This window comes from Erythranthe guttata, chromosome 3 (assembly GCF_056151865.1).
Source record: "Erythranthe guttata isolate IM_541 chromosome 3, IM_541, whole genome shotgun sequence".
In the NCBI taxonomy this organism is placed as follows: domain Eukaryota; kingdom Viridiplantae; phylum Streptophyta; class Magnoliopsida; order Lamiales; family Phrymaceae; genus Erythranthe; species Erythranthe guttata.
The window spans coordinates 18,836,414-18,863,213 of NC_142535.1; the positions used below are offsets into that span (position 1 = coordinate 18,836,414).

At 35.8% G+C, this 26,800-nt stretch overlaps 7 protein-coding genes across 12 annotated transcripts; 4 read left to right on the plus strand and 3 right to left on the minus strand.

Moving 5' to 3' along the window:
- Positions 1–1,673: 1,673 nt before the first annotated feature.
- Positions 1,674–5,254, minus strand: LOC105974296 (tropomyosin). Its single transcript, XM_012999363.2, has 11 exons — positions 5,112–5,254; positions 4,798–4,884; positions 4,328–4,461; positions 4,116–4,174; positions 3,992–4,046; positions 3,874–3,921; positions 3,571–3,598; positions 2,943–3,052; positions 2,527–2,574; positions 2,311–2,430; positions 1,674–2,124 (listed from the first exon to the last, which is right to left on the minus strand). Exons 1-11 carry the CDS (start codon positions 5,158–5,160, stop codon positions 2,062–2,064), a joined length of 801 nt encoding a protein of 266 aa, XP_012854817.2. The 5' UTR covers positions 5,161–5,254; the 3' UTR covers positions 1,674–2,061.
- A 127-nt stretch (positions 5,255–5,381) lies between these two features.
- Positions 5,382–9,489, plus strand: GDPD4 (PLC-like phosphodiesterases superfamily protein). Its single transcript, XM_012999429.2, has 9 exons — positions 5,382–5,639; positions 6,048–6,134; positions 6,776–6,873; positions 7,574–7,634; positions 7,716–7,796; positions 8,103–8,195; positions 8,709–8,798; positions 8,884–9,011; positions 9,113–9,489. The coding sequence occupies exons 1-9, from the start codon at positions 5,481–5,483 to the stop codon at positions 9,279–9,281; spliced, it is 966 nt and encodes a 321-aa protein (XP_012854883.2). The 5' UTR covers positions 5,382–5,480; the 3' UTR covers positions 9,282–9,489.
- A 7-nt stretch (positions 9,490–9,496) lies between these two features.
- On the plus strand, positions 9,497–13,290 carry LOC105974349 (uncharacterized). 2 transcript variants are annotated; one of them, XM_088815972.1, is made up of 6 exons: positions 9,497–9,836; positions 11,226–11,400; positions 11,481–11,551; positions 12,150–12,255; positions 12,578–12,710; positions 12,916–13,290. In XM_088815972.1, the coding sequence occupies exons 2-6, from the start codon at positions 11,321–11,323 to the stop codon at positions 13,126–13,128; spliced, it is 603 nt and encodes a 200-aa protein (XP_088672098.1). In that variant the 5' UTR covers positions 9,497–9,836; positions 11,226–11,320; the 3' UTR covers positions 13,129–13,290. The 2 variants fall into 2 exon arrangements, with proteins under 2 accessions (XP_088672098.1, XP_088672099.1); XM_088815973.1 differs by having other exon boundaries at positions 9,607–9,836; positions 11,283–11,400.
- Positions 13,291–13,724: 434 nt separating this feature from the next.
- Positions 13,725–15,929, plus strand: LOC105974347 (RING/U-box superfamily protein). Of its 2 annotated transcripts, XM_088815971.1 has the most exons (4): positions 14,101–14,214; positions 14,348–14,414; positions 14,493–14,581; positions 15,359–15,929. In XM_088815971.1, the coding sequence occupies exons 2-4, from the start codon at positions 14,370–14,372 to the stop codon at positions 15,726–15,728; spliced, it is 504 nt and encodes a 167-aa protein (XP_088672097.1). In that variant the 5' UTR covers positions 14,101–14,214; positions 14,348–14,369; the 3' UTR covers positions 15,729–15,929. The 2 variants fall into 2 exon arrangements, with proteins under 2 accessions (XP_012854884.2, XP_088672097.1); XM_012999430.2 differs by having other exon boundaries at positions 13,725–14,414.
- A 101-nt stretch (positions 15,930–16,030) lies between these two features.
- On the plus strand, positions 16,031–17,648 carry LOC105974418 (SNARE-like superfamily protein). Its single transcript, XM_012999518.2, has one exon. The coding sequence runs from the start codon at positions 16,641–16,643 to the stop codon at positions 17,508–17,510; it is 870 nt and encodes a 289-aa protein (XP_012854972.2). The 5' UTR covers positions 16,031–16,640; the 3' UTR covers positions 17,511–17,648.
- A 155-nt stretch (positions 17,649–17,803) lies between these two features.
- Positions 17,804–20,366, minus strand: ATWHY2 (WHIRLY 2). The gene is made up of 8 exons (XM_012999519.2): positions 20,181–20,366; positions 19,584–19,675; positions 19,400–19,497; positions 19,204–19,296; positions 18,961–19,055; positions 18,793–18,866; positions 18,419–18,507; positions 17,804–18,105 (listed from the first exon to the last, which is right to left on the minus strand). Exons 1-8 carry the CDS (start codon positions 20,219–20,221, stop codon positions 17,977–17,979), a joined length of 711 nt encoding a protein of 236 aa, XP_012854973.2. The 5' UTR covers positions 20,222–20,366; the 3' UTR covers positions 17,804–17,976.
- A 1,136-nt stretch (positions 20,367–21,502) lies between these two features.
- LOC105974398 (RNA-binding (RRM/RBD/RNP motifs) family protein) lies at positions 21,503–25,955 on the minus strand. 4 transcript variants are annotated; one of them, XM_012999493.2, is made up of 6 exons: positions 25,527–25,955; positions 25,249–25,384; positions 24,566–24,707; positions 23,859–23,895; positions 22,974–23,256; positions 21,503–22,847 (listed from the first exon to the last, which is right to left on the minus strand). In XM_012999493.2, the coding sequence occupies exons 1-6, from the start codon at positions 25,716–25,718 to the stop codon at positions 22,795–22,797; spliced, it is 843 nt and encodes a 280-aa protein (XP_012854947.2). In that variant the 5' UTR covers positions 25,719–25,955; the 3' UTR covers positions 21,503–22,794. The 4 variants fall into 4 exon arrangements, with proteins under 4 accessions (XP_012854947.2, XP_012854949.2, XP_012854951.2 ...); XM_012999495.2 differs by having other exon boundaries at positions 24,566–24,704; positions 25,527–25,937; XM_012999497.2 differs by having other exon boundaries at positions 21,503–22,867; positions 24,566–24,704; positions 25,527–25,937.
- Positions 25,956–26,800: the final 845 nt, after the last annotated feature.

The following is a 26,800-nucleotide window of genomic DNA, read 5'->3' on the forward strand; positions in this document are numbered from 1 at the left end:
CACGATCAAAATCACCAAACAATGTATATTATTGTACACAAATTTTGGATAAAATTGGTGTAATATCCAAAAAGCTTTTTCACGATCAAAATCACCAAAAACTGTATGCTATATTACACAAATTTTAGTTAAAATTGGTGCAACGTCCAAAAAACCATTTCACAATCAAAATCACCAAAAACTGTATACTATAGTTTTTTTTAGTGTGTGTAATTTTTTTTTGGTGTGTGTTTTCGGTGGTGTGTGCGTGTATTTTTTAGTGTGTTGTAGTGTATTTTTTAGTGTGTGTTTTGGTGTAGTATGTGTATATTTTTTAAGTGTGTGTTTTTTGTGTCGTGTGTGTAATTATTTTTAGTTTTTTGGACGTTGCTCCAATTTTACCAAAATTTTGTATACTATAATATAGTGTACAATTTTTAGTGATTTTGATCATGAAATAGTTTTTTTGACGTTCCACCAATTTCGCCATAAATCTGTGTACTATAGTATACAATTTTTCGTGATTTTGATCTTAAAATAGTTTTTTGAAAGTTGCACCAATTTTAACTAAAGTATACAGATTTTGGTGATTTTGATAGCGAAAAAGTTTTTACACAAACTACGCCGAAAACACACACTAAAAAAAATACACATACTACACCGAAAACACTCACTTAAAAAAATTACACACACTTAACCGAAAACACACACTAAAAATAATTACACACTACACCGAAAACTCACACTAAAAACAATTACACACTACACCGAAAACACACACTAAAAAAATATACACATACTACACCGAAAACACACTTAAAAATATACGCACATTACACCGAAAACACACTTAAAAATATACGCACACTACACGAAAACACACACTAAAAAAAATGCACACACTACACCGAAAATACACACTAAAAATATACAGACACTAAATCGAAAACACACACTAAAAAAAATACACACACTACACCAAGAACACACACTAGAAAAAAATACCCAAACTACACCGAGAACTCACACTAAAAGAATATACACACACTACACTTAAAACACACACTAAAAAAATTACACACTACACCGAAAACACACACTAGAAAAAATTACACACACTACACCGAGAACACACAGTAAAAAAATTTACACACACTACACCGAAAACACACACTAAAAAATATACACATACTACACCAAAAAAACACACTAAAAAAATACACACAGTACACCGAAAATACATACTAAAAAAATATACACACTACACCGAAAAAAAAACAAAACATACACACACTACGCTGAAAACACACACTAAAAAGATTTACACTCACTACACCGAAAACACACACTAAAAAATATACACACTACACCGAAAACACACACTAGAATAAATTACACACACTACACCCAAAACACATACTAAAAAGAATTACACACTACACCGAAAATACACACTAAAAAAATACACACATTGCACCGAAAACACACACTAAAAAAACATACACACACTACACCGGAAACACACACTAAAAAATTACACACACTACACCGAAAACACACACTAAAAAAATGCACGCACTAAAAAAATTACACACACTACACCGAAAACACACACTAGAAAAATTGCACACACTAAAAAATATATACACACTACACCGAAAACATTCCTTAAAAAAAATACACACACGACACCGAAAACAGTAATACCATTTGAATTTATAAGTATTAACAAGATATGATGTACTACTTGACTTCATAGAGACGAATCATCAATGTCAATATTTGACTTCATAGATACACACCAGTATAATGGATAGATCTAAATGTGATTCATAAATTGGAAGCACACTGCAGAGTGAGTCGAAGACCCTTTTTTCATTACTAGTTTATTAGGAAAGATAGCAGGGTTCCCGACTTGAAGGAGGACTGATATAGTGATACATGATACTACACTTCTTGATTATTCTTACAATGGTCACAAATCTACATTTTCTTTTTACCAGCTAGGAAAATATTTGAAAGAGGTACATAGTAAAGATCCCTGCAAGAATCCTTGTTTCTTTGCCACCTGAATTGTTAAGCTCATATATCCAGTCTCACATGGTATTTCTCTCCACAAGAACACCTAATTTCGTGCGAAATTTCCTGAAAATAGGAGTTATATTAAATAGAGTTGACGAAATAATGATAATAAAACTTCAAAAAATTAGACATATTTCAGAGGCTATCAAAGTACAGATTCAACTGTCTAGAAGCTATACGGAGAGCACAGTCCTTGTGGGGTAATTGTTTGCCTTAAACAATAACATAAAGAAAGATTTGTAAGCTCACCTTTATTCTCATAATCTGGAGTTGCAGAGATTGCACATACTCAGCTTGTCGGGTTTTGTCAGATAAGAGTTCTTGTAGCTCCTTTGCCAAGCTTTTCTCATCCATCTCCCTAAGTTCTGGCTGAGATTACACTCAGAGTTGAGTTAGTGCTACTATTAAAAGACAGATACTCAAAAAATTTAAATGAATAGAAATGCAGTGACCATTACAAGTCACCTTAAAGTCAGTCATTTTAGTCTTCACTAGTTCAACAGACTCCCTCAGCTGTAACACCAAAATAGTCATGGAAAAATAACAAATGTTATCGTTTTGTTATTACATTAATCAACAACATATAACAACATAACCCACATCAATTGAGCTCAAAATTAAGATGCAAATTCTCTACTATTAATCTTTGTCAACGTCAAGAGTTTAGAATCACCCTTAATAGGGTGAAAAAGGAATTTCAATTGGAGCAAGGATCATAATAACAACTGGACTATACGTCTAGTTCTGAAATGTATCTGTACCTCAAATCATGAAGGTACCCTCAAATATGAATTCAAATATATGAATCTTTGTTTCTTCTCTAGAGGATCATACTTCTAGTTGGAACGGAAATAATTAGCGTCCAATATGCATAGACAAACCTTAGAATTCTGCACAACAAGATTTGATTTTAGTTGTCCAATCTTATCAAAGTTGGCTTGAGCAGCTTGAAAGTTCATCATCATAGTTGGACCCATATTATCCTGGAAACCTGGAAGTTAACAAGGCTTTATTATTTGAAATTAGGCAATAGCAGAAAGCAATATTGACCTACATCAGTTGTTAAAAGATGCTGATGAAGGGAATGCATATATGGATTAGAAAATTCTCTAACTAGTAGAACTAGAAAACGTTATTCCTATGTAAAAACTCAATCCATATTCCACGTCGTAGAGCTCTGAAGACTACCCAATATCCACAGTGTTGTGAAGCGATGCTTTTAATTGGCATCTCCTATTTAAATGCTGTTTTCTACAACTAGTAGAATGGAGTTCCATAGACCTCGAAGATAATCCAGTCCAATTTCTTTGGAGATTTATTTCTGCACTCCTTCAGTCATCAAATTCTAAGTGACATTTACAGCTTGTAATGTATCAATTTCTGTGTTTTTTCAAGATTACTTTAAAGAGTAGCAATCCTGTTTTCCATAATAACTTAGTCATTTACATCCATTAACAGGCATGGAACAAAAGAAAATCTTATTACATGTAGGGAAATTGTAATTGTTACCTTTTGTTTCATCTGCTTTCTCACCTACCTGCACATGGTTAATGCACACGGTTAATTAAGAGTGGTTAACATATTAGACCTCATGACAAAAAAACATGAGAGAGAACAAAAGATAACATATTTTACTATGAGAATCCTTGATTGGATACGATGGAATGCAATTAATGCTTGCTTCATGCCAAATACTGGTATTATTCTAATTGATATAGTTTATTTTTTATTTATTACATGATCACTTACAGATTTGTGATGCAGCATATGCTTTGTGATAACAAACAGAAATAGAAGTATTTCAGAAATTACCATGCCCTTTTTGGTTCGCGAGCTAAAATTTCGAGATTTGATCCACTCCTGTATAGTTTAGTAATAGTGAGAAATACTGCATGCACAACCTGGATGATTACAAAAGTAGATCTCGAACCTGTTGTTCTTTTAGTTGTCCACTGATATCCTCGGCAATCTTCTTATAATATGCACTGTTGACAGAATCAAATATGCCGTTACGTAATATTTCATGTCTTCTTGATACATGATCCACATTTTACCTTCGATCCACAAGTTTTCCTGAAAGGCCAAGTCGTTCTTGTTGCATAAGCTCCAATGTCTGCACGTGAAGAGAAACAAGACTAGAATGAGTCTTTAGGGCGGTAACAAACTCAAGACCTAACACCCTTCCCCAGCGTACACCTCCAGGGAATTGTATTTACACATTGATTCCATCAACCACATATAAATAAATAGACAAAAATATATTTACCCGACTGAGGGTGGAAGAATCAGATTCCAGAGACGTGATTTTCCTCTGTTTTTCCAAAATCTGCAAATAGATATGCCCCTTTGTTTTGGTCATCTTATCACTTTCCTCCTTGACTTGCCTAATTTCATTCCTCACTGCACTTAGTTTAAGAAGAAATAAGAAAAACAGACATTTGATTCACTTGAAAGTTTCCAAATACAAAAGGATACTGTTCAAGATGAAGAAAGATAACTTCAAAGCCAAGATGCAAATACACGAAATCTGAATTTTCTTATCAACAAAACAAAATGGAAAAAAAAAAAAAAAAAGGAATTCTAGTTTCGTTATGTGAGCTTAAACATAAAAAACGCCCCCAAAGACAACAAGTGAACTGATTGTGAATAGTGAAAATTTATTGATAATATCAGCAACAGTATCTATTTTTCTGGATTCGGAATAACATAACGAATTAAAAGTTTCCAGCAGATAACCTAAATCAACATCATTCTGGAGAGTCTGAATTGTTGTGGTCTGCATATGCTCCTCAACTGATATCTCCGCTGCTTGATCCGCCACATCTGCAATTAACCGAAGCATGGTTGAAAAATTAATTATAATCTCGCTTTTGGTAGACAACTGAATCACTTTTCATAAACAATGAAGTTTCCAGTATAGCTCAAGCCTTTAAGGTTAAAAAAAAATAATATTCAATTGTTCGAACTAGAGATAGTACTGATTTAAATATCTGACAACTTTCTCACACACGAGTTGTGTCTGAGGCAGAGTGAAAGTGAGAGGAGAGTACCGTTGATCTGAGAGTGGAGAGTCTTCATATACTGAAATAACTCCTCCATTTAACAATTTGAAGCGAAAAATTCAGTAATAATTCTTCGACGATGGTTGATCGTAGGTACCTTGAATATCTACGTGTGTGAGAGTGCGTATACGAGAGAGAGAGAGAGAGAGAGAGAGAGATTTGAGATGAGTAATTTTGAGGGTTTAGAGGGAAAAGGGGCAAACTAGGATTATGGGGGTGAGTCATGTCGCACGGTAATCAGGGGTAGATTTGGAATTAAAAAAAATGCTATTCTATTATTTAGCACTGAACAGTACTACTACGAGTAGTCTAGGCAGATTTATTGAGAATTAGTGCAGAGGCATCTTGAAGGTAGAAATGGTAACTCTGATCTCGAGATGGGATCGGCAACAGAGGCAACTCCGACTCCGCCCATTTCCTAGGAGAAAACTTTTGCGATTCTTCCTCATTGCCCTCGCTATTATTGCAATCCTCCCCCCTCTTTACTTCCATTTCAGCCTCCGTCGCTTCAACCAGGTCTCCATTTCATTTCCAGTTTCTCTCTCTAAACCCTACTTATAAATTTCTTTATGTTTTTTCTTCCAATATATGTATGTGCATACGTTTTAACGTAATGAACAATTGCTATTGGATCATCCATGTTTGGCATCTTTAACATCAAGCAATATCTTACAGAGGACTTTGTAATTGTATGAAGAATCTTGTGTTTCCTTTGTAATTGGACTCTTTTCTGACCTTTCACCATGTATATTTTGATAAATTCACCCTAGGCATCCGCTCCATATCGTTTTCAGTTACGGCACATCATTTATTTTATATTTTCATGAAAATGTGACTGATCTCTTCTGCTACTTTAGGATCCCTTCATAAAACATATTAGTGCATGTTTACATTATTGTTTTATGTTTTGCCCTCTATATGCAGACACAATCCCGGAAATGCAGCTGGATGAAAAATCCTCCTTTAGTGTGCGCCCATGGGGGTGACTCAACCAAGGCCTTCCCCAACACGGTAGGCATCTCATTTTCACTTGACTCGTTTCTTTTTGCACGTATTCGAGCCTCTAATGTAGATAAGCAATTTCCGCATTGAGTCAACAATCTATCTCATCTTGCTGACCTAATTCTGTTTAATATAATTAAAAGGCCAGTTTAACTTTGGAACTTAGACATGTAAGGTCTGTAGATTAGTCTTTAATTTACTGCAGTTAACTATCCGGAGCATAATTACACGGGAATTGCTCTATTGATGGTGGGGTCAGGGGAACTAGTTGGCTGAGATTGATACATTGGCAGGTCTTAGTCAAACTCTTTTTACTCATTTCCCAAAGCTTCGCCCAATTCTTAGCAAATCTTATGTATAAACCTGTATTGAATAGACAGTTTTAAAAACCTTAATGAAACCTAATGTTGATAAATGATAGTATTGAACTGATAATTTTCTTGATTTTAAACTGATGTTGTTTATATGTCTACCGTTTACTTAGTTAATTAAAACAATTGTTCATATGCCCCTAGGGCAGCTCATACTGTCAGAAGACAAGCAAATAAAAGAAACCGAGAGAGAAAAGAAAAGCAAGAAATTACGCTAGATTGTTGGTAGTCCGACATTTCCATTGGCTTCATCTTTAAATGTTATCTTGTTTGTGACAGATGGATGCATATAATATTGCTTTAAGTTCTCAAGTAGATTGCATTGAGATTGATGTGTCTCGTTCATCAGATGGAGTACTGTTTGCTCTTCATGACAGGTATTGCTCTTTATGTCCCATTCAGACATAAACTGGTGTTTCTCTATTGACTATGTTCTTTTTCTTTGTCATGTTCTTTTTTGTCATGATATTTACCTTTACAGTATCATATAGAAATTAACACAACTTGCTTGGCAGCTGAATGAGCTCTGATTAGTGATTACTTTCTGTGTATTCTATTGATATCATACTTTACCTGGGTGCTATGGAGTAGAAAACGATAGGACTTGCAAGTAAGTCAATTATGTGAAGAAGATAAGATACAGTATGAAAGTTTAAGGGGTGATATCCAGCTGTGGTCCATTAGAGTACACATTTTAAGCTAAAGGTAACAAGATGAACCAAAAAAGGTGTTTTATTCTAACTAAATGGATAACCTGATTGCTATTGCATCTGAAACTTGTTTTTTTTTTTTTTTTTTTTGCAAGTATTTTTATAATGTCTCTTTATCTGTTAAATCCTCAATATGTTGAATACATGGCATGCATTAAATGGTTATTTTTAATAGCAAAAAAAAAAAAAAAATAGATTGTACTTATGAAAGAACAGCATTTTACCTTTTCTATTCATCCAAAAAAAATTAGAAATTATGTACTATAATCGGAATTGAATTACCTGACAACCTAAAGATTGAAAGTTTCACTGCTTCAAGTTGTGAACTGTAGTGTCTGGAATGTTGATTCTCACATGTTACAGCCAGGGATCTGCAGCGAATATCTGGGAATCGTACTTCTAAAGTTGGTTATTTGAGCATGAAGGAGGTGGGTCGCCTAAGTATTTTCAACTGTCAGTGAATTTGAATGTTTATTGAGTTTGGAACCTTATTTTACATTTGGTTGTAGATTGAAAATCTGGGTTCCAGTCATCATCATTCGCTGGAGTTTCATGGTGTAAAGATTCCAACCATTGAAGATGCATTAAAGGTATGCTGCAGTTATCTGTTCCTTGCTCTCCAAAGAAAGCTCTGATGTGGCTGCAGTAAGTAATTTTGGTCTGAAAAATATAAATCTGCCATCTCACCAATATGGCAAGAATTGGCTGTTTTACCACCACTAGAAAATCATCCATTATAGTAGCCATCTTAAAAAATAACCACGTCTGTTGAGCTAGATCGAAGTTGAATTTTTTTCTTGTTGATGCTTAGCATCTACATGAGTCAGTTATTATTTGTTCATGGAAAAGTTGTATGAATGATTATATCTTAAGGTTGGTTTATATTTGTGTCTCAGTTTATATCAGGTTCTGTTAAGCAAGTGATTCTCGATGCTAAAGTTGGCCCTCCACTTTATGAGAAGGGACTCGCGAAGGATATTCTCTCTGTTGTAAGTTTACTTGGTAGTTGTTGAAGAGCTCTGTTTTTTTTCTTCTTAGTTACTAAAATTAATAATCGAAAATGATTTTTGGTTCGCAACTTGGCAAGTTTGTTATTAAGGAGTCATGTTCTATAGAAATGGACTCAGAAACTACTTCATTCTCGTTACCAGTGAGTACTTGGTTTAACCTCCTGCGTAGCTCAAGAAAAAAGTAGAATGACCCATTCATAGGATGAGATCCAGTATGGAGTAGTATTTAGTTAGACTCTTGTGGATTGTTATCTAGTTCTGGTTGGTATTGCCCTCTAACACGGAGTTTTTGTAAAATATTGATGAATTTGAAACGTAATCCAGTCATACAAATGAAGGATGTAGATGCTGTGGAATTTATTTGACGGGATGTTTCTGCATGCTAATAAGTAGATATAGGTTCTATTATTCTTTGTGTATGCCGTTTACTAGGTAGTGAAAATATGAAACATGTTTGATGATGTAAAATGAATGGTGAGCATAGTTTTGCAGGTTGAAAGAAGCAAGTGCAAGAACTGCATTGTATGGGCGAAAAGTGACAGCCTGGCAAGGGATTTAATAAAATTGTCGAGAGATACAACGGTAATTTTGATTAGATTTTCCATCCAGAGTGATATATGTTTGATAGTATAGTAGTGAGTTTGACAAATGAGGTGATGTTGTGAAGGTGGGTTACATAGTGATGATAGATGAGGCGAGTGGAGCTAGGATGGAATTATTGAGGATGAGAGGTGCTGGGGTGGTTGGTGTTTACCATCCTTTGATTGATGAAAAGCTTGTGAAAATCCTCCATGGGTAAGAATATTCAATATTCAATATTCAATATTCAATTCAATTCAAGTGTATTTCGAAATATGTGTTTGAAAGAAAAGAAAAAAAAAAAAAAAAAAAAACAGGAGGAAAAAGAAGGTATACGCGTGGACAGTTGATGAAGAGGAGTGGATGCAGAAAATGTTGGTGGAGAGTGTAGACGGTGTGGTGACGAGTGATCCTGCTCTGCTACAGCGTGTTATGCATGATCTCAGAACACACTGCTTTCAACTTGGTTTTGTTTTCAATGAGTGAATGAATGCCAACATTGTTTTTGTCTGCTCTGCTACAACAATTATATTACAAAAATGCTTACACCACCTACATATATATACAGTATACTCACTCTACTTCTTTTTGATTAATGCCCAATGAGAAATATCCAAACCCATCACTCACAACTGTATAGTATCTGATTATTAGAGCAGCATTTTTTTATATATATACTATTATTCTTATTGTACATGTTTGGCCCAAGACAAAACAGATCAAGTCAAAAGAAGAGGCGGAACGATTTCTTTTTTTCTTTTTTATTATTAATATATATATGAATTTAAAAAAGACAGACGATTATTCCTTTGTTTTTTTGACAAGTAAAAAATAAGAAAATATAAAAATTTATTTCCTTTGAAGGGAAAGAAAGCAGCAGCTCGATCGGTGGGGACAGATCACAGAACACGTAACGTAAGGAATAACCGCAGCTAGGAATACGACGACGTTCTAGTCCGCTCCTGTATCGATAATCATCACAGTCACAGCTGAATTTAATTTAGTATCAGATTTCCCGAATTTCAACACATATTTCCAGGGGTATTTGCACTCGGCTCCCCTGTGAAATCTCTAATTGGCAAAAAAACCCCTCGGATAAATAAATTAGCAAATACCCCCCTATGAAAGGAAGTCAATGACAATAAGGACCCTATGAGCGAATCGTGGGATACACTCGCGGTTCATGCAGCTGGGCGTGCGTTTTAGGACATTTTAGGACAGGAAAAGACATAAAAACCCTTTGTAAGAGGAAAAAAACCCAGAGTGATTCAATTATAAATAATCTAAAGTTATAGGACTAAATTATAATTATTAAAATTGTGGGCTGAAATCACTATTTTGGAAAACATATCGTCTTCCCCAAAATCCAAATTTCTTCTTCGCCATTGAAATCACCACCACCAAATTCCCACCACCACCACCAAATTCCCACCACCACCACCACCACCACCACCACCACCACCTCTTCCCGCCGGACCCACCCCTTTCCTTCTACAACATGTCTCCTCCGCTCTTCTTGACCCCCCCCCCCCCCCCCCCCCCATGGAAAAGCTGTTTTGTCGGCCCATCCATGAATGCCCTGCCCCAGCGGAGATGTTGATCTAACCCTTCCTAATTAATCCGGTTTGTCAGAAAGGTATGTGATTCGTGTCTCTTCGAAGGTTGGTTTCGATTGGCTGCTTTGTGTTCAGTCTGTTGTTATTCCAGACAGAACTCAGAAAGCTTCACCTTTACATGTCCGTGGCTATGGCTCTTTTCTTTTGGAAGCCATAACTACGAACCCCCATAGCAAGGTCTACAGCACCGCTATGATAAATCCCAGTCCAGTAACCTGGGGAAGGAAGAGGTGAAATTCTTTTTCCTTTCCAATCTACCCAAATCGGCAGTCTATTGTCGGTGTTATGGCACCATCTTCGCCCCACCCAATGCTACACCTCTTCCGCTCGTACAAGGCGGCGGCAACCCGGATTCTTGAAACCCGAAGCCCTGATGCGATTCTTGCCGAGACCTTTACAGTGGGGTTTTGATGGTTAGGGTTTTGCTGAGCTGGTTCCCCAATATTCCTTGGGACGGCGGCGGTGCGGAGGGCTGGGGCTTGGGGAAAATGGTGGATGAAGTTGTGGTGGTGGGTGTGGGGTGTGGTGGAAGACGGGATGAAGAAGAACATTATTTTCTTTTTTCTTTTCCTTTTTTAATTGTTATTATATTTAACACATATTTTATTTATATTTGTTTGTTTAAAATTGAAAATTTATTAAAAATTGTTAGACATTATTTTTTATTTTTCGCTTTATTTTTTATTAAGGGTAATTCTGTCATTTCACTTAAGTCAACGAGCCAGTGCACACAAAGGGGCGGTGGGCTGACTAAAACACAACAGAGGGGGTTATACGCTAATTTTTTTTTCCTGGGGGGTTTTTTGCTTCCGAGAAATAACACAGGGGGGTCTATGCAATTAACTCCATATTTCCAACTCCAAGATTGAAGCTTTACCTCCTCCTCCTCATCTGTCTGTTCAAACAATCATGCTCCAACGCTTCGGATCTTCCGTCGCCTCATGGTTCCGTACGAGAATTACCGATCCTCTTCTCCAAATCCTTCGCCGGTTATTTCCTTATTGCTTTATTTATTTATTTATTATCTTATATTTGCTGATACTTTTTAGCAATGCAATTTTTTTGACAGGGGAACCGAACCCAAGCAGTTGGCATTCTCCGCTGCCCTGGGCATCACCTTAGGACTCTTTCCCATCTGCGGTACCTTTACTCTCATTCTCTTTTCATCCCATAATATTCACCTCTTAATTAGTCCTTTGCTTTTCTATTTTCATTTCTTCATTTATGACCTAAAAATCGATTCTGAAACTGATTATTATTTCTCTATGAGACTCCTGTTACTACAGGGTCCATATTTTAAACTTTGATAAAATTTTAAACTTTCCATTTTTACTTGTACCAAGGATAGATTCAAATTGATTTCAGCACCCCCAAATCCAATATACGCTACAGTTTGTAGCTTATGTTCGATTTCACCAGGAACCGTGTTACAGTTGCTATTCTGATTTTTCATTAAATACAGGGTCTTCTATCTTATATTTCTGGACAATGCAAAGCTGGTTAATTTGTCTGCCAATCTAAAAGATAAATACCCTATTGATTTTTCATTTTCAATGAATTAGTCATTTTTGGAAGTTTTTTTTTATAACTTTTCAGCTGTTTTTGTTATAGCATGTCCCCTATTTTCTTCTAATATACATGTCATCTTAGGGGTTGCTTGCTGTTTATTTTGCAGCCCATAACTCTAGATTGATTTCTTTACAATCTCCTTATAGTTGGAGTTTATCGTCTTTACTAGGGGTTACTGTGTTTCTGTGCGGGATAGCTATCGCACTACTTGGATCCCTTTGTCATGCTCCAACTGTAATGCTGACCAATTTTATTGTCACTCCTATTGAATTGAGGTAATCCTTTTTCAAGCTCAAGTCACTATCCATTCACCAGAAAGTTTAAAGTTCGGTGCAACTTCACAAAGTTATTCATCGATATTCTTTTGTTCATTGACTATGCAAAATGAATCTTTGACTGTGTTAGCTTATATACTCTGGGCGTTATTCATTGCAAGGATTTTTCATTTACGGTGCAAAATACTAAATGTTGTAGTAATTGTTCCTATATTATATAGCTAGTTCTAATTATTTTCTTCTATTTGCTTATTTCTCCAATGCAGCATACTTTTGATGAGCAACCTCAAAAATTCTGATATGTTTTGGTTTTGTTTTATAGTCTGATGGTACCATTTCTGCGGTTTGGTGAATTTGTTACTGGTGGGCCTCATTTTCCTTTGACTTCTGATGCTTTTAAGAAGGTCTTGACTGGACAAGCTTCAATAGAAGTCTTTCAGAGCATTTTCCATGCGGTATGCAACCAATTTTAAAATTTTCATTCATATCCATCTGTTGCTTTAATATGGAAGTGGGTAAGGAAGGAGCCTTCAGACTACTATAACATCTCTGAATTATGTGATGTAATGTGTTGTTAGTGCTTTATAACCCTTATATTGTATTTAGTAATTCGAGTTTATTATAGTGAGCTAACTATTTATGAGTGATATATGCATGCAGTTGTTGGGATGGCTTGTAGCTGCGCCGTTTATATTCGGAGCAATATATGTATTGTCATTGCCATGTTTCAAGATATTGGTTCGTAAATTCAGTGTAGTACCTTCAACTTCAAGCCCAAAAAAGCCACTCATCAATAACTCAATTTCAAGCCCGAGAAAGTCAGTCAACTCCCCGTCTGAAGTGAGGCTGAAAGTCAGGGATGCATATGACTAATAAACTCTACATTAATGTATGTATGTATTCAGTATTCTCTCTATTGTTTGCCATAACAAAGGAAACAGCTCACATCTCCTGGGTTCCAAACACTATTATGTACATACAACATATGTATGCATCTTGTCAAATGTGAAGTAAACTATTGAACTTGTATTCTAACTTTGTCTACATTCATTCATTTCATATGTAGATTATATATTATATAGTAATGCATTATAAATTATAATTGGGTGGACGAAAACAGAAACAGCGATTGATTGGGCGTAACATCAATACATGGCGATTCGCCGCATATGGTCGGTCGGACCAGCAGTATCTTCAATATTGATTTTGTCTTTGACTGCCGATTTTTCTCTCCTTAACAGTTTAGGTTGTGAATTATTTCCACGGCCAACTAAAGGTAAGAAACAACTTATCAGAATTCACAGTTGTATTTAAAAAAAAAAAAAAAAAAAAAGAAAAGAAAAAAAAAGAGTCTTGATATATGCAAATAAAATAAAAGATCCTGACTGGTAAATAGTAGATGGGAATGAATGAATAATAAAAGAAAAACAAAGGAAGATATATATATATATATATATATATATATATATATTGCTTGCTAGTTGTGTGAGATAGAAACTTCCAAAAGACAGCGCAACAGGCCTTCTTCTTTCTCTGTGTTGTAAATCTATACTATATATGCATCTTTCTCTATCAAGAATAGATAGATAGATCTCTCTCTGTCTGCACTATTTTTCACATATTTTCATAACAAACTTTATTAGATCCAACTATCTTTCTCCCTCAACAACAATCACTAACTTGTATATATCATCTTCCCAAAACCATCATCAGTTGTATTTTTCTAACTTACCCATTGTTTGTGCACACTGCAATCTTCAGATCCAATTTGTTTTGTCATCTGAGGAAATCCCAGTTCCCCTATAATATACTTGTCAAATGTGATTTATTTGGTGGGTGTGGGTATGATTGACATTTGACAAGGTGGAGTTTATAGGGAAAATCCCAACTTTCTTTTTGTCATGTATTACAGTGCTAAAAACAGCATTTCAGACCAAGAAACGGCCACTGATGGTACTGGTAATGCTGTTAGTTGTTGCTCCAGAGCTTCATCTGACTTAAAATTGTACCAAGCTTTCATCTTTTCAGTCCCTATTTTCTTCACTTTTATTCTACTCTTGTTGTTTTATTTCTTCTATCTCCGTCGCCGTAGAGTTGACTGGTCTTCTCTCAGAATGAGGTCTGCTCATTCCATCCCAATTTCTGATGATCTCTCCAGGGTATGCTATACTTGTTTCTTATTATTTATTTTCAATCCTTTTACTTTATATAAAATAATGTTTGTTTTGGGTTCACAGTGTGAATTAGGAGGAGGGCTGAAGAAGGAGCTGCGAGAGATGCTACCCATTATTGTGTTCAATGAGAGCTTTTCTGTCAAAGACACATTGTAAGTGGTCTTTTTGGTTCATTTCTTCCTTGACAAATAAATAAATATTCCTTTTTTCCTTAAAGTACCAGTGAGCTGAAGATGCCATAGCTAGCTAATTGACCTGGAAATCAAATACTTGACTAGGCTGCTGGGTACTATAGTTTACTAGTTGATGAATCTAACTATACCCAATGTCATACTTTTATTTATGTATAAATATATTTTATACCAGGTATTTGTAGTTCAGTTAAACCTGAAGGTGTAAGCTGAATATTAGTCGAAATGAATTTTCCTTTTTTCCTATTTTCTGCCTCTAGGTATCTATTGTCTCCTCTCTGCCTCTGATTTTCTTTAATATTTTTTCTTATGGAGCGAGAGAATTGGTCTCTATACATAAAATTATTTTCTAGTCGTCTATCCACATATATCTTTTTGGTGAATGAAGTCAAAAAGGAAATTGAGCGAGGAAGTAGTCCAATTCTCAATGTGTTATGCAACTATGAGAAGGATGGCAAGAACCATACTTTTTGTATGGGAACCAAATTAAGTTAAACAAGTTTGAGAGATGGTTATTGTAATACTTAATAACAGTCTTGCAATATCCTAGCTAGTGGTTGGGCAACCAGCACATTTGTGGCTTGTTACCTTGGTAAAATAAAATCAAAGGCATTGATTCGATTTTAGGTGTCTATTTGTTTAGTTGCCTTTGTGCATTCATCTGTAGCATGCATAGAGAGTTACAATATCTTAACTTACAACAGAAAATTTGAAAATGGACTTTGTTTTTGATAATAGATGCTCGGTGTGCCTTGGAGAATACCAAGGGGAGGAAAGACTTCAGCAAATACCGGGGTGCGGGCATACGTTCCACATGGAATGCATAGACCTATGGCTAGCCACACATACAACATGTCCACTTTGCAGACAATCCCTTGTTACCTGCAGCAGCAGCAGAAGTTCACCAGATGAAAATGAATCTGAAGAAGAAAGCAATACTAGTAGTAGCACCGCAGCTTCAGTACATGATCAAGGCCCTCCTCCTGAAACTAGCTCTTCAGAGACGACTAATAACGGGGATAGAGATGAACGAATTGGTCCAACAGTTAGTGAGAGAGATGATGAGATTGAAAGGGATATTATAATAATAGTAGAAAATGTCAAATGACACTTGTTAATTATTATTATTATTTATACTAGGGTCTTCTCTTGAACGTATATTTGTTTCAATGTTCATGTGGAAAGAAGCATTAGTTTCCAGTAAATGTATCAGGAATGCATGAGCATTGGAAAACAAAGACTTGATTAATGAATGAACGATGATGGTTATTATATGTAGTTTGGGAGGCAAAGTGCCATTTAACCTAAATTTTATTATGTTGTCCTTTTTTTTTTGGTTTAAAAAAAAAAAAAAAAGAGAGAAGGAAGAATGTATATAGTTGGTGTGGTGATGAGTGAGAAGAAGAGAAGAAAGAGTCAAGGGCCTATCAAGACTGAGTCAGTCAACTACCCTGACTGACGCCATCACAACTCACTCACCACTTCTCTCTCTCTCTCTCTCTCTCCCCCCAAATACACGTAATTAAACAACTTATCTCCTTCCTTCCTTTTGACTCTCTCTCTCTCTCTCTCTCTCTCTCTCTCTCTCACATACAGCCATACAGGGGTCCGTCCGTCCGTCAGTGGTTGTGGTGATTGCCTGGTGTAGAATTAATCATCAAACAAACAGCTGGCGCTGCCTGCGATTAAGGTAAAACTAGGTATGTATGTCAGTTGAGTTGTGTTGTGTGATTGCCAACAACAACAACTATTCTTGTCCCAACTTTTCACTTAATTAATTTGGTTTCTCTCTTTTCCCGATCTTTCACTCATCAAGCTTGTTTCTTTTCCTCTTTCGATCGCCCCTTGAAGGGACCTAGTAGTAGTAGTAAGTATGAACGGATTTCTATTCTTTTCGGAATTTGCTATTTGATCCTTTTAGATTCATTCCGATCATTGTTTATCCGATGGGCTTATATCTCTATTTCATGTGGTCTTGAGATTGTTGACTCACCGTGTGTGTGTGTGTGTGTGTGGATCAATGGGTTCTTCTAGTGTTGTTGGAAATACTAGTGTTGTTTGTTACTGCTGTGTATGGAAGGGTGGTCGAGTTCTATACGCATATAACAATAACAATAGTAATAGTCGTGGTGATATTGAGAATTTGGCTGCACTTTGCTTGGAGTTGGCTCCTCCCCATCACAGATGGTACTTTGAAACCATGGATCACAACACTTATGCTTTTCTTATGGACGATGATGGCTATGTCTATTTTGCTATAGTTTACCACAGTTTTGTCAACGCCCGAGTTCTTAGGTTTCTTCAGAAACTGAGGGATGAATTCAGGAGACTTGTTGTTGTTGGTAAAAGAGCTTCTACCACAAGTCTCGTTAATAATCATTCACTCTCTCTGCAAGAACAATTGTCCCCTCTTGTCCGTCAATTGGCTGCCTCTTTGGCTGAGAATGACGTGCTCACAAACTCACCGTACAATACTAACAATCGCAACGGGCAAATGATCAACGAATTAGGTGGCTCTTCAACAAAATCCCCTTTGCTGGGAAAGCACAACAAACATGACAAAAAGAATAAGAATATCAAGAAGAAAATGAAGAACGAAGAACATCTTGTAATTGGTGTGAGAGAGATTGAGATAATACAAGAGCACAGGAGATCATCTGCATCATCATCGACCACAGATAATAGTAATAATAGAGGGGTGAGACCTGATGATTCCAATGCGGATACGAGTTCAACAAGGATTAGGTCTACCTCTAGCACTCAAAATCTTCTGCTTAAGAAAAAATGGTGTCGTCAAGTGAAAATTATTCTTGCTGTTGATGTTGCTGTGTGCCTTGTTCTCTTTGTAATTTGGCTAGTTATATGCGATGGTATAAAGTGCATTCATTGACAATTCGTTAGGCTTTTCTTTTTGCCAATTTTGATTTTATTATTTCCAAGTATATATGATATTTGAAGTTACAAGCTTATGCAATGTATACATTTGAAGTTACCAGCTATATATATGCCAAATTCAGGTCGTGTGCAACTCATTATGCTTATATGTATTAATTATGTGATTTTGTATGAGAATTTCATTTTCTGTGGGTGTTTATTGTTCTCTAAATCGATTTCTGCCCAAGTTTGTATTTTTGGCAAAAAGGCATCTTGAAGGAATATATTTACATGGAAAATCAGCAAACGAAAGATACTCCTCGTACGGAAAAGTTCACTAAAGAAAAGCAACAACAAGAGTCAAATAAACATCACTACATAAAGTAAGGAAGCAAAAGTTGTACACTGCTTCTTTAGACAGAAAAAAAGTAGGTTAATAATGAAGTCTCTCAGCAGTTTTTTATATGCACATAATAAAATGATCATCTATCCCACTCGGAGCTGGGAAGTTGAGGAAGAGCAGCAGCAGCAGCAGTAGGTGAACTTTTAGAGGCGCAATGTGGAACCTGATTGGTATATTGGTCCCAACCTATCAGGTGCGGCAAAGCAAACTGCACCCAAAATAGAATAGAAATCAACAAGCATTTTAGCACAACAGCAAACAAAATTGACCGTTCATCCTTGCAATGCAAAAAGAGACCAAGGGCAAACAAGATAATGTGGCAACAGATATCCATTTTGGTCCTCTGTCAAAGTCTCAAAATGCCTTCCATTTCTCGTATAATACACCCAACATCACTGACTTTTCTAGACACACAACATGTTAACGTCTTTCACACTATTTGCAATTTAACCTCCATACAAGTTCTCTAATTATCAGAAACATGACATAAAAGAAGCATATAATAACAGATAGTGCCATACAGTGAAAGCTGTTCGCATGACTGCAAATTCGGCAGTAGTGACAGGAACAACAAATCGATCATTTGTTTTAAGGATATTGTTGACAACACCTGCAATGCGAAAAACACATTTCACAATTAGAATCAACTAGAGTAGTATATCGAAGATTCAAGATTGATCAAACATAGATGACAAAGGTACCGACCAGGTTACTGACCATTAACGCTAAAATTTCAATTTTGTGCCAGTTGTTTTCATCTGGCTTGTGAACTGTTAAATACTAATTATTTCATGCACATAACAATATATAGCGCCACTAGCTTTATAGCACAGTGTTCATGAACACAAATATCTCATCTACATCTTCATAGAGTAGACTGTAGAGTAGTACTTACTCAGAGAAACAAAGTAACCACTACCATCAGCATGTGCTTTAATCGATAAACTCTTTCTCACCTGACCTGCATTACTGTGGATTAAAATTCAGTTAACTTCACTACCTGAATTAAACAAGAATAAGGCGGGAAACGAGTCAGAAAGTTCAGAACAAATAGGAAATCAACCTCGATAGCATTGACGGGTCATGGAAGAATTCACACGAGTCTTTTGAACCCAAACTGATCAGGGACCCAACCTCTGTTGCTGACAGAGCAAATTTCTGCAGTATGCATAAGAAAGTCAAACGATTTGCAGATCGTTATAGCAAATATCAATGTTAAGGAACATAATTAGTTCGTGAAAAGAAAAAAAAAAGCCCACTGATTCTTGTGCTAGTTAAAGGATAGCAAATAAGTTGAAGTAATTACCTGCCTCTTGTCCCAATCATATTTGCGCTCACCAATAGCAGGCCAGAAGGTTAACATAATGGAACCACGGCGTTCAACTTTGTAACCTCCAGACTACAAAAGAGACAGAGTGATGTTTATCCAAGTCCAGAGGGAAAAGGGGAACTTTTTGTGGGTTAATAACTAATTAACTATACTTTGCTATTTAATTTCATACTTCCAATTTAGTAAACATTGGCAGAAGAGGGTCAGCGGAGAGTGCAGCTTTGCCCTTGTAAATTGAATAAGGTGCAAATACTTTAGCAGCAGATTTGCCTAAAAACGAAAAAAAAAGGCAGAATCATTAGAAAGATGAATTCAGTTTTCAGTTCAGGAAGGGGTGAAGTGGAAATAAGAGATACCAGTAGAAATCCCAGATTGCGTGGTCAGGCCACGCAGTAATTTGAGGTCAATAGTAGCTTCACTGACCAGACTCTTTAGGGACAACGAATCCCTGCTTCAAATAGAAGAATAATAACTGGCATTAACAAACATCTGCTACATGAGGTTGTCAAACAATCATAATAAGTCAACCACAGGCTAAAAAATACATGTGCTTCTTGAGGACATAAGACACTAAGGAAAGAGCACACATAAACGAGGTGTAATGTTAGACATTACACAATTAAAGGCGCACTCAGTGCTGTTTGAGAAACACCAGTTTGAATGCAATTGTTGTTGTTTAAGGAATCTGTATAAATGGGCTCACTTGAGTTGAGAACTCTAAAAATTGAATCAACGAAACCCTTTATAATTTCAAAAACCAAAATCCCCGATACTTGGAACTCATAGAAAGATGTAAGAAAGAAATGAACTAAATCAAACACCTGAAGAAATATACGAGACAAATATAAGAAAAAAATTTGGGGATGTACATCAGGGTTTAAGGTTCTCACTTTTCAAAGAGAGGAGAGTGTGTGCGTCTGTGTGAGAGAGAGTAGAAATGGCAGAAGAGTTACCTAGAAGAAGATTGCAGAAGCAGCCTCGACAGCTTCAACATGGCGACCGACCTCAGTTCGTATGTGTGTGTTTCCTTGAGTGAGGTTACTCCGGCGAACAAAGGTGTTTGTTCTATGTGTTAGTAAGCCTGGGTTTTTTATTTCGCCGACCCGCTCAATTATTTTCGTTTATTGCTAATTAATCCCTCTAATCATTTTTTTAACAAATATTATAAAACTTTTTTTTTTTTTTGAGTAAACAAATATTATAAAACTACTTCTCTTTTTTCCTAAAAAAAAATATTATAAAACTACTCTATTTGTTTTCTTCCTAGTGATTACTTAATATTCAATTAATTAATAATTTCACCTAAATAATATTTTTTTTTGTCTCGATGACAAAAATAAAAAATTCATCAAATTTATAATATAATACATATTTGAAAATTTTAATCTATAAAATTGTAATTCCTTGGTATATAACTATAATTTTAATGCATTGATAGTGTAAAATTTACACGATCAAGACCTCATTCCGAAACATGTCTCCCTAGGTTGTCGGAAAAGTGACCTAATGCCGGAGTTTAAGACCGGAGATTGCAATTATACCGAATCATAGTATGAAATATAAAGAGAACAAGAGAGAATTCATATTTGGAGTATAAAATATATTAGTTATGTGTATTTTATAATACAACGTGTCTCTCATTATGTCATTACATTCGTTTATATAGAGGATCTTTACATTGACATTCCCTACTCTTGTTGGAGTTTGGACCTTGATTGTGGGATTCCCGTTTATAATTTGTCAATCATCTATTTTTGAAAAATATCATCGAATTTGACTTCTCAGCGGCTCTAAATCAATCTGTCACCTAATACCTATATATTGGCACACGGACTCATTATCCTTCTGGTACTCTTCCCCAACTTGCGGGGTTCGAGTGATGGCCAGCAAACTTGCTTCCATCGATCTAAAGCCCAAATTTAAGAGTTCGGCCAAAGATGCCAATTTGGCTCAAACTTTGCCAAACTGAGCCCCGTCATGCATATATATTTATGATTAATCTATAAAAATTTAATAAAAATATTTATTCTATTTTCTTCTATTTTTCCGTTGTAGCAGTTGATGTTATGTTGAATCTCATTTCAAACATTTACTGAAAAAAACAAGGCTAGAGCTTTGTATTATTATTCAGGTTGAATTGGGAAAATTTGTGGTGGGTCCCAGTTAACTGGCCGGAAGAGCTTCAATGAAAAGCGAGTGTTTCTAGCCATCATATCATATTAAGATGACAAACATTATTGTAATTTCAAATATAGAGTTGACAGAAGAGATGAGATAATAGTCAGATTTAACAAGCAGTCACTAAAGTACTTGAATATAAATCTTAAGTCTTCTTCCTCTCAAAATCAAAATAAAAATCAGTCTTCTTCAATTCCTAGTTTACAATTACAAACCATAGACTTCAAAGAAAGAAAGAAAGAAAGAAAGAAAGAAAGAGTGCCAAGTTCCAGTTTCAACACAACTTCTTCTTCTGAGAGAGAAAGAGAGAGAGAGAAATAGAGAGAGAGAGAGAGGATAGAGGAGAGAGATAGAGAGCAACGGCATAAAGAAGATGAAGACAACCTGAGTCCTAACCATGGTTGGTGTGGTGTGATGTGATGTGGTGTGTTAGGGAAAGAAGAACCCAAGAGAGACCAAAAATATATCTATGGGTAACTTCTCATGCATTGAAACTCCACAGCAAAATGATGGAGCTTCTTTCATGCTGGTAAGTGACATAGCTACATATTCTACAGCACCGTACACTAAAAAAAATAAAAATGTTTTGTACGTTACAGGGGCTCCAACTCCAAAAGTTTTGCCCATATGATAGAATATTTATACATAACAAAACAGAAGCATTAACACACCGTCTCCCTTTCCCTAAGAAGAGAAGGTTCGCTTCTTAACTAAACAAACACCAGTTTTAAAAAACACTATGACTAGTCAGAGTTTATAAAATCCTTAGACTAGGGTTACTTATTGTGAACAAAATCTGGGGCACCCCCTGCCCTGATTTCCTTGTACTCTACAATATTAAATCTAATTAGCAGTTTTCAAGATCAAAAAATTTTGAAAATGAAAGACCGATTTTGATTTAAAAATGATAAAATATACTTGACAAACATGAATAAAAAGACTGTTTGCATTGCAAAGCCCTTGAGGGGCAGAATTTGAAAATGGTTTTTGGTTTGCTTAGCCGTTCCAGGGCTAAGCGGACAAAATGTTAGAACCAACTTTGGCTTGATCAGTTGGGAATGAGAATGAGATGCACATGCATGCATGTAATTCCAAACTCTCTTGCAGGAACCTTTCCTACGTACAAAGACAAGTAGTGATCCATGGAAAAAGTGTAATCCAACTTTGGATGTAACCCCTTTTGGGGACTCTTCCATGTGTGGATTTTTAGGCATGATGGGCCTAGACAGAAAGAGATAGAGATAGAGAGAGAGAGATAAAGGAAGAGAGAGAGAGAGAGAGAGAGTGTGTGACAGAGAGACAAAGGAGAATGGAAAGATAACCATGGTTAGGCCAGAGGTGCTTGAGGAGCTTGCGGACGAATCTCAACAATTGGCATAAATCAGTCTCTCAACGATGAGGTATTGGTATTGGTATTGGTGCATGCAGAGTCATGGTCATGCCTGTGGCACAGCAAAGCAAACTGTCAAAGATATTAGTACCCACTTCAAGAACAAGGACCACCAACAAAACAATATTATATTACAGATCGTAATAAATAATAATTAAGAAAGGAGGAATCAATGAACCTGCAGACTGAAGTGGAGTTGGTGGAGCAAGAGAGACAGGGTTGCCATAATGAGTTGGGTAAATGCCAGTTGAGTTAATTGGTGAATACTGGAAGAGTCCGTGATGGTGAGGATACTGAACACCATAACCACCCTGGCTGGCGGAGTAGGGTGTTGCTCCTCCACTCCCCGCCTCGTTCAAATTCAGATAAGGGTAATAACCACCCGATACAAGTCCATTGCTCCCAGCTGATCCATATACTGGATATTGTGCGCTCCCTCCTCCATACATACCATAGTAGCTCTACACAAACAACATACCTTATTTATTTTACAATATATTTTCCCCCAGCTAATAATACACTTTCGTTGTAGTATTCGCCAAATATTTCTCCTCTTCACTAGCTAGCCATTTGTAAATCATTATGAAATAATATCAATCACCCAAAAGGACATTCTCTTTTCCTGTAATGTTGTTTTTAATTTGTATGTTATGTTTGTATCAAAGCATTTTTTCAGCATTTAAAAACAAATATTGAGTTTGTTAAAAAAGTGGTTCCAATATATATATATATATATATATATATATATATATATATATATATATATATATATATATATATATATATATAAACACGTTAGAAAAAAAGGTGTGTGAAAGCAAGAAAAAGCTGGTAAGGAGTTAACTACGCCTGGAATATAATTAGCATGAGTCGATTGACGCTAATGGGCGGGCCATAAGGCGAATTGGGTGTTAATTAATTAGTTAAAGATTAGTTTGACTGAATGGCTATATAGTTAATTAGTCACATAAGAGTAGCAGAAGGAAGCTTTGTGTGAAAGAAAGAAAAACAAACAAAAAGGGAAATGGTGCAAGTGAAGAGAAGAGTTGAAATTGGTACAAACCGTAGGGTAAGCATATTCGGTGGAGTATGGAGAATACCTGATTGTTTTTCAAAGAAAACCAATACAGTATCAGAATCTCAATCCCGTCAAGTCAATATATATACTTAAATTATATAAACCAATTTTACCTAACACACATGCATGCACTAATGATCATGTTTTCTTTATATTTTAAGTTGTAATATCGAATTCATCATAAATAGTTAATAGTTTGCGTAATTGTGATGCACCTAGGTATGTCCAAGCCTTCCACTACACGTGAAATGACAAATGTAGTACTGTACATGGTTTTCGAAAGTATAACAATAAAATGCAAAAAATAATGATGCAAGAACAACTAGACTAGTGTATTCTATAAGAAAGGAATACAACAAGTATAATTGGTTGGTACTCATTAGGTTTGAGCATGAGTGTGTGTGTGTGTGTGTGAGAGAGAGAGAGAGAGAGAGAGATGTAAGAAGATGGAGATGATGATTGAGGGTGGTGGGGAAACCTGCAATGTGGTAATAGAGAGAGGGGCAAGCACGTTGTGGGATAAGTATATATATTTAAATGTGTAAATGTGTGTGTGAGAGAAGTAAGAAGTGGAGTGAGACTGGGTAGTGTGCCCTAGTAGTTGGCAATGCACGTGCTAAATTGACAGAGGACGTATAAAGAAACATATGTAATACATACATACATAAATGCATACATAGATAAATACATACCCATAAAGATTGTAAGGAATGCCTTGTTGAACGGAATAGTGAGGGACTGTTGTCGCAGAAGCAAAAGCAGCTGTTGTTGCAAATCCTCCCTGTTGATGATGAAAACCTCCAATCACCCTTATGTGCCTCCCTCCTCCTCCTACTGATGGATCATCACCATTATTCCAATTCATATTTATTAATTAATATTAATATGCATGTCCTCAAATATATATGTATGTATATACGTGGAGTAATAATTAAAGGTGATGATGATGATGAGACAAGTAGACCGACCGAATAATGAATAATGGTAGAGCTAAGGTTTTCCAATTCCTACCTTTATTGGATTCTTCTCAATGGACAGGTGACAGCTCAGTTCTACTACTACTACTAGTAAAGAAAATCCACACAGCACATCACAGCACAAAAGCTAAAGTGTGCTGCTGCATCTCTCTTTACACCCAGAAATTAAATGATGAGCTGTCATCCTTTTTTTTTATTTTTATAAAAACAGATCAAGATGATAATATTGCCAGCTATACCACTTGTGTTTCTCTGTCCTAATTAGTTTTAGATTTATGTCAAGTGGACTACCACTAATTAATTCCTTGTAATAACCCCAACAACAAACAAACAATAATAGCAGATGATTTCACAGAGTTGAAGATGCATAAAATCAATAAAGAAAAAGAAAGAAATACCATGCTTGGGAGTGGAAGGCTTGGTAGATCTTTGAACACCCAAAGAAGCAAGATTGCAGTTAGCCCTCCTTCCATCTATCACTGGAGTAGCATCAACACATGCTCTCATCGCACCATCTGCCTCACGGAATGTTACCTGACAATTTAGATTTTTTTTTTTTTTTTTTTAAATCAATAATCCTATTCATGGATAATAATATATATATGGATCCATCCATCCAGATTCCAGAATGAATGAATGAATGAATTAGGTAAGGAAGAGAAGAAAAAGTACATACAAAACCGTAGCCCTTGGATCTCCCAGTAGTCTTATCAGTGATGACGACAGCCTCCAAGATATCACCAAACTGTTCAAAGTAGTTCTTCATGGTGTCTTTTTGAGTCTCCCATGCCAGACCACCTACAAACACCTTTGTGTATGTCGTATCTCCGAACTGTCCTCCTCCTCCTATGTTTCCTGCTGCTGTCATCCTCTCGATCGATCGATCCTCTTTTTTTTTTTTCTTTTTTTTATTTGATGATCTTCTAACACAGTAATATATATATATATATATTTCTGTTAATTTGCAGCTAATTAGCTGCTGCTGCTGCTGCTAGGTCAGATTGCAGATGTGGAGAGAGAGAGAGAGAGAGAGAGGGGTTAAAGAAATATTAGAGGGAGATAGATAGTGAGAAATGGGAGGGAACACAAACAGAAAAAGGAGGACTCAATTATATATATCCAACGTAACCCAGCAGCCCCCACTTCTTTAATTTAATTGACCTGGCCCCCTCACCCTCACGCGCTTTTTTACACTCCCTCCCCTTCAATTCAATTTTTCAGTTTATTATCTTTAAAGTTGTCATATTTTTATATAATAATAATATATTTTAACAACCATTATTCTCAAGTATGTAATAACTGATATACTTTGACTGAGTATAATATAGAATAAGAGGGTGTTTGGCTAAGCTTATTTTAAACGGCTGATAAGCTCTTATAATTTTGATAAGTTGTTACATCTTATTTTTATGATTACTTTTTATAGTGTTTGGATAATGAGCTTATTTCTTATTTTTACTTATTATAAGATCAAATAAATAAAAAGGTAGGTAGAGATACTTATTTAAAAAGATCTTATTTGGTCTCCAACAACTTAATTTTTTAAAATTAAAATCTTTTTTTTTTAAATTACCAAACACTTTGGAAGAGCTTATAAGCTCTAAAACGTCTTATAAGCTCATTTTAACATCTTATAAGCTTAGTCAAACACCCTCTAACTGTAACCAACTTCATAATTAACGTGGGTAAGTTCATGCAATATTGTGCTTGAAAATGGAGAGGTAATAAGGTCCAAAACAAAAAAAAAAAGGTTGTGGGAAGTGAAACACTCGCTGGCTACCGAGGGTGGGGAATGCCAAGGGGCGCACATTATTGTGTTTGCCATGTCTATCTTCATCTCGCTATTTATTTTTATTATTATTATTATTATTATTAGTGTGACAAACAAAACAGAGATTTAAATTTAGTTGCCCCTCCCTTATCACACCATAACGTAACACTCGTCGCTAA

Excerpts from the sequence above, each read along its gene's own strand:
- ATWHY2 (XM_012999519.2), bottom strand. The coding sequence starts at position 20,221 with ATGTTGAAGCTGTCGAGGCTGCTTCTGCAATCTTCTTCTAG. Across the intron at positions 19,498-19,583 it reads GCAATCTGGGATTTCTACTG|GCAAATCTGCTGCTAAAGTA; the intron begins GTATCTCTTATT and ends TTTCGTTTTTAG. Across the intron at positions 19,297-19,399 it reads CAATGTTTACTAAATTGGAA|TCTGGAGGTTACAAAGTTGA; the intron begins GTATGAAATTAA and ends TCTCTTTTGTAG.
- LOC105974418 (XM_012999518.2), top strand. The coding sequence starts at position 16,641 with ATGGGTTCTTCTAGTGTTGTTGGAAATACTAGTGTTGTTTGTTACTGC.
- LOC105974349 (XM_088815972.1), top strand. The coding sequence starts at position 11,321 with ATGCTCCAACGCTTCGGATCTTCCGTCGCCTCATGGTTCCGTACGAGA. Across the intron at positions 11,401-11,480 it reads CTTCTCCAAATCCTTCGCCG|GGGAACCGAACCCAAGCAGT; the intron begins GTTATTTCCTTA and ends TTTTTTTGACAG. Across the intron at positions 11,552-12,149 it reads AGGACTCTTTCCCATCTGCG|GGGTTACTGTGTTTCTGTGC; the intron begins GTACCTTTACTC and ends CGTCTTTACTAG.
- GDPD4 (XM_012999429.2), top strand. The coding sequence starts at position 5,481 with ATGGTAACTCTGATCTCGAGATGGGATCGGCAACAGAGGCAACTCCGA. Across the intron at positions 6,135-6,775 it reads CCAAGGCCTTCCCCAACACG|ATGGATGCATATAATATTGC; the intron begins GTAGGCATCTCA and ends TGTTTGTGACAG. Across the intron at positions 6,874-7,573 it reads CTGTTTGCTCTTCATGACAG|GGATCTGCAGCGAATATCTG; the intron begins GTATTGCTCTTT and ends TGTTACAGCCAG.
- LOC105974347 (XM_012999430.2), top strand. The coding sequence starts at position 14,157 with ATGTATTACAGTGCTAAAAACAGCATTTCAGACCAAGAAACGGCCACT. Across the intron at positions 14,415-14,492 it reads TTTCTGATGATCTCTCCAGG|TGTGAATTAGGAGGAGGGCT; the intron begins GTATGCTATACT and ends TTGGGTTCACAG. Across the intron at positions 14,582-15,358 it reads TTTTCTGTCAAAGACACATT|ATGCTCGGTGTGCCTTGGAG; the intron begins GTAAGTGGTCTT and ends TTTTGATAATAG.
- LOC105974296 (XM_012999363.2), bottom strand. The coding sequence starts at position 5,160 with ATGGAGGAGTTATTTCAGTATATGAAGACTCTCCACTCTCAGATCAAC. Across the intron at positions 4,462-4,797 it reads CCAGAATGATGTTGATTTAG|TGAGGAATGAAATTAGGCAA; the intron begins GTTATCTGCTGG and ends AACTAAGTGCAG. Across the intron at positions 4,047-4,115 it reads GGAAAACTTGTGGATCGAAG|TGCATATTATAAGAAGATTG; the intron begins GTAAAATGTGGA and ends TTCTGTCAACAG.
- LOC105974398 (XM_012999493.2), bottom strand. The coding sequence starts at position 25,718 with ATGACAGCAGCAGGAAACATAGGAGGAGGAGGACAGTTCGGAGATACG. Across the intron at positions 23,896-24,565 it reads ATTCCTTACAATCTTTATGG|GTATTCTCCATACTCCACCG; the intron begins GTATGTATTTAT and ends AAAAACAATCAG. Across the intron at positions 22,848-22,973 it reads AACTCCACTTCAGTCTGCAG|GCATGACCATGACTCTGCAT; the intron begins GTTCATTGATTC and ends GCTGTGCCACAG.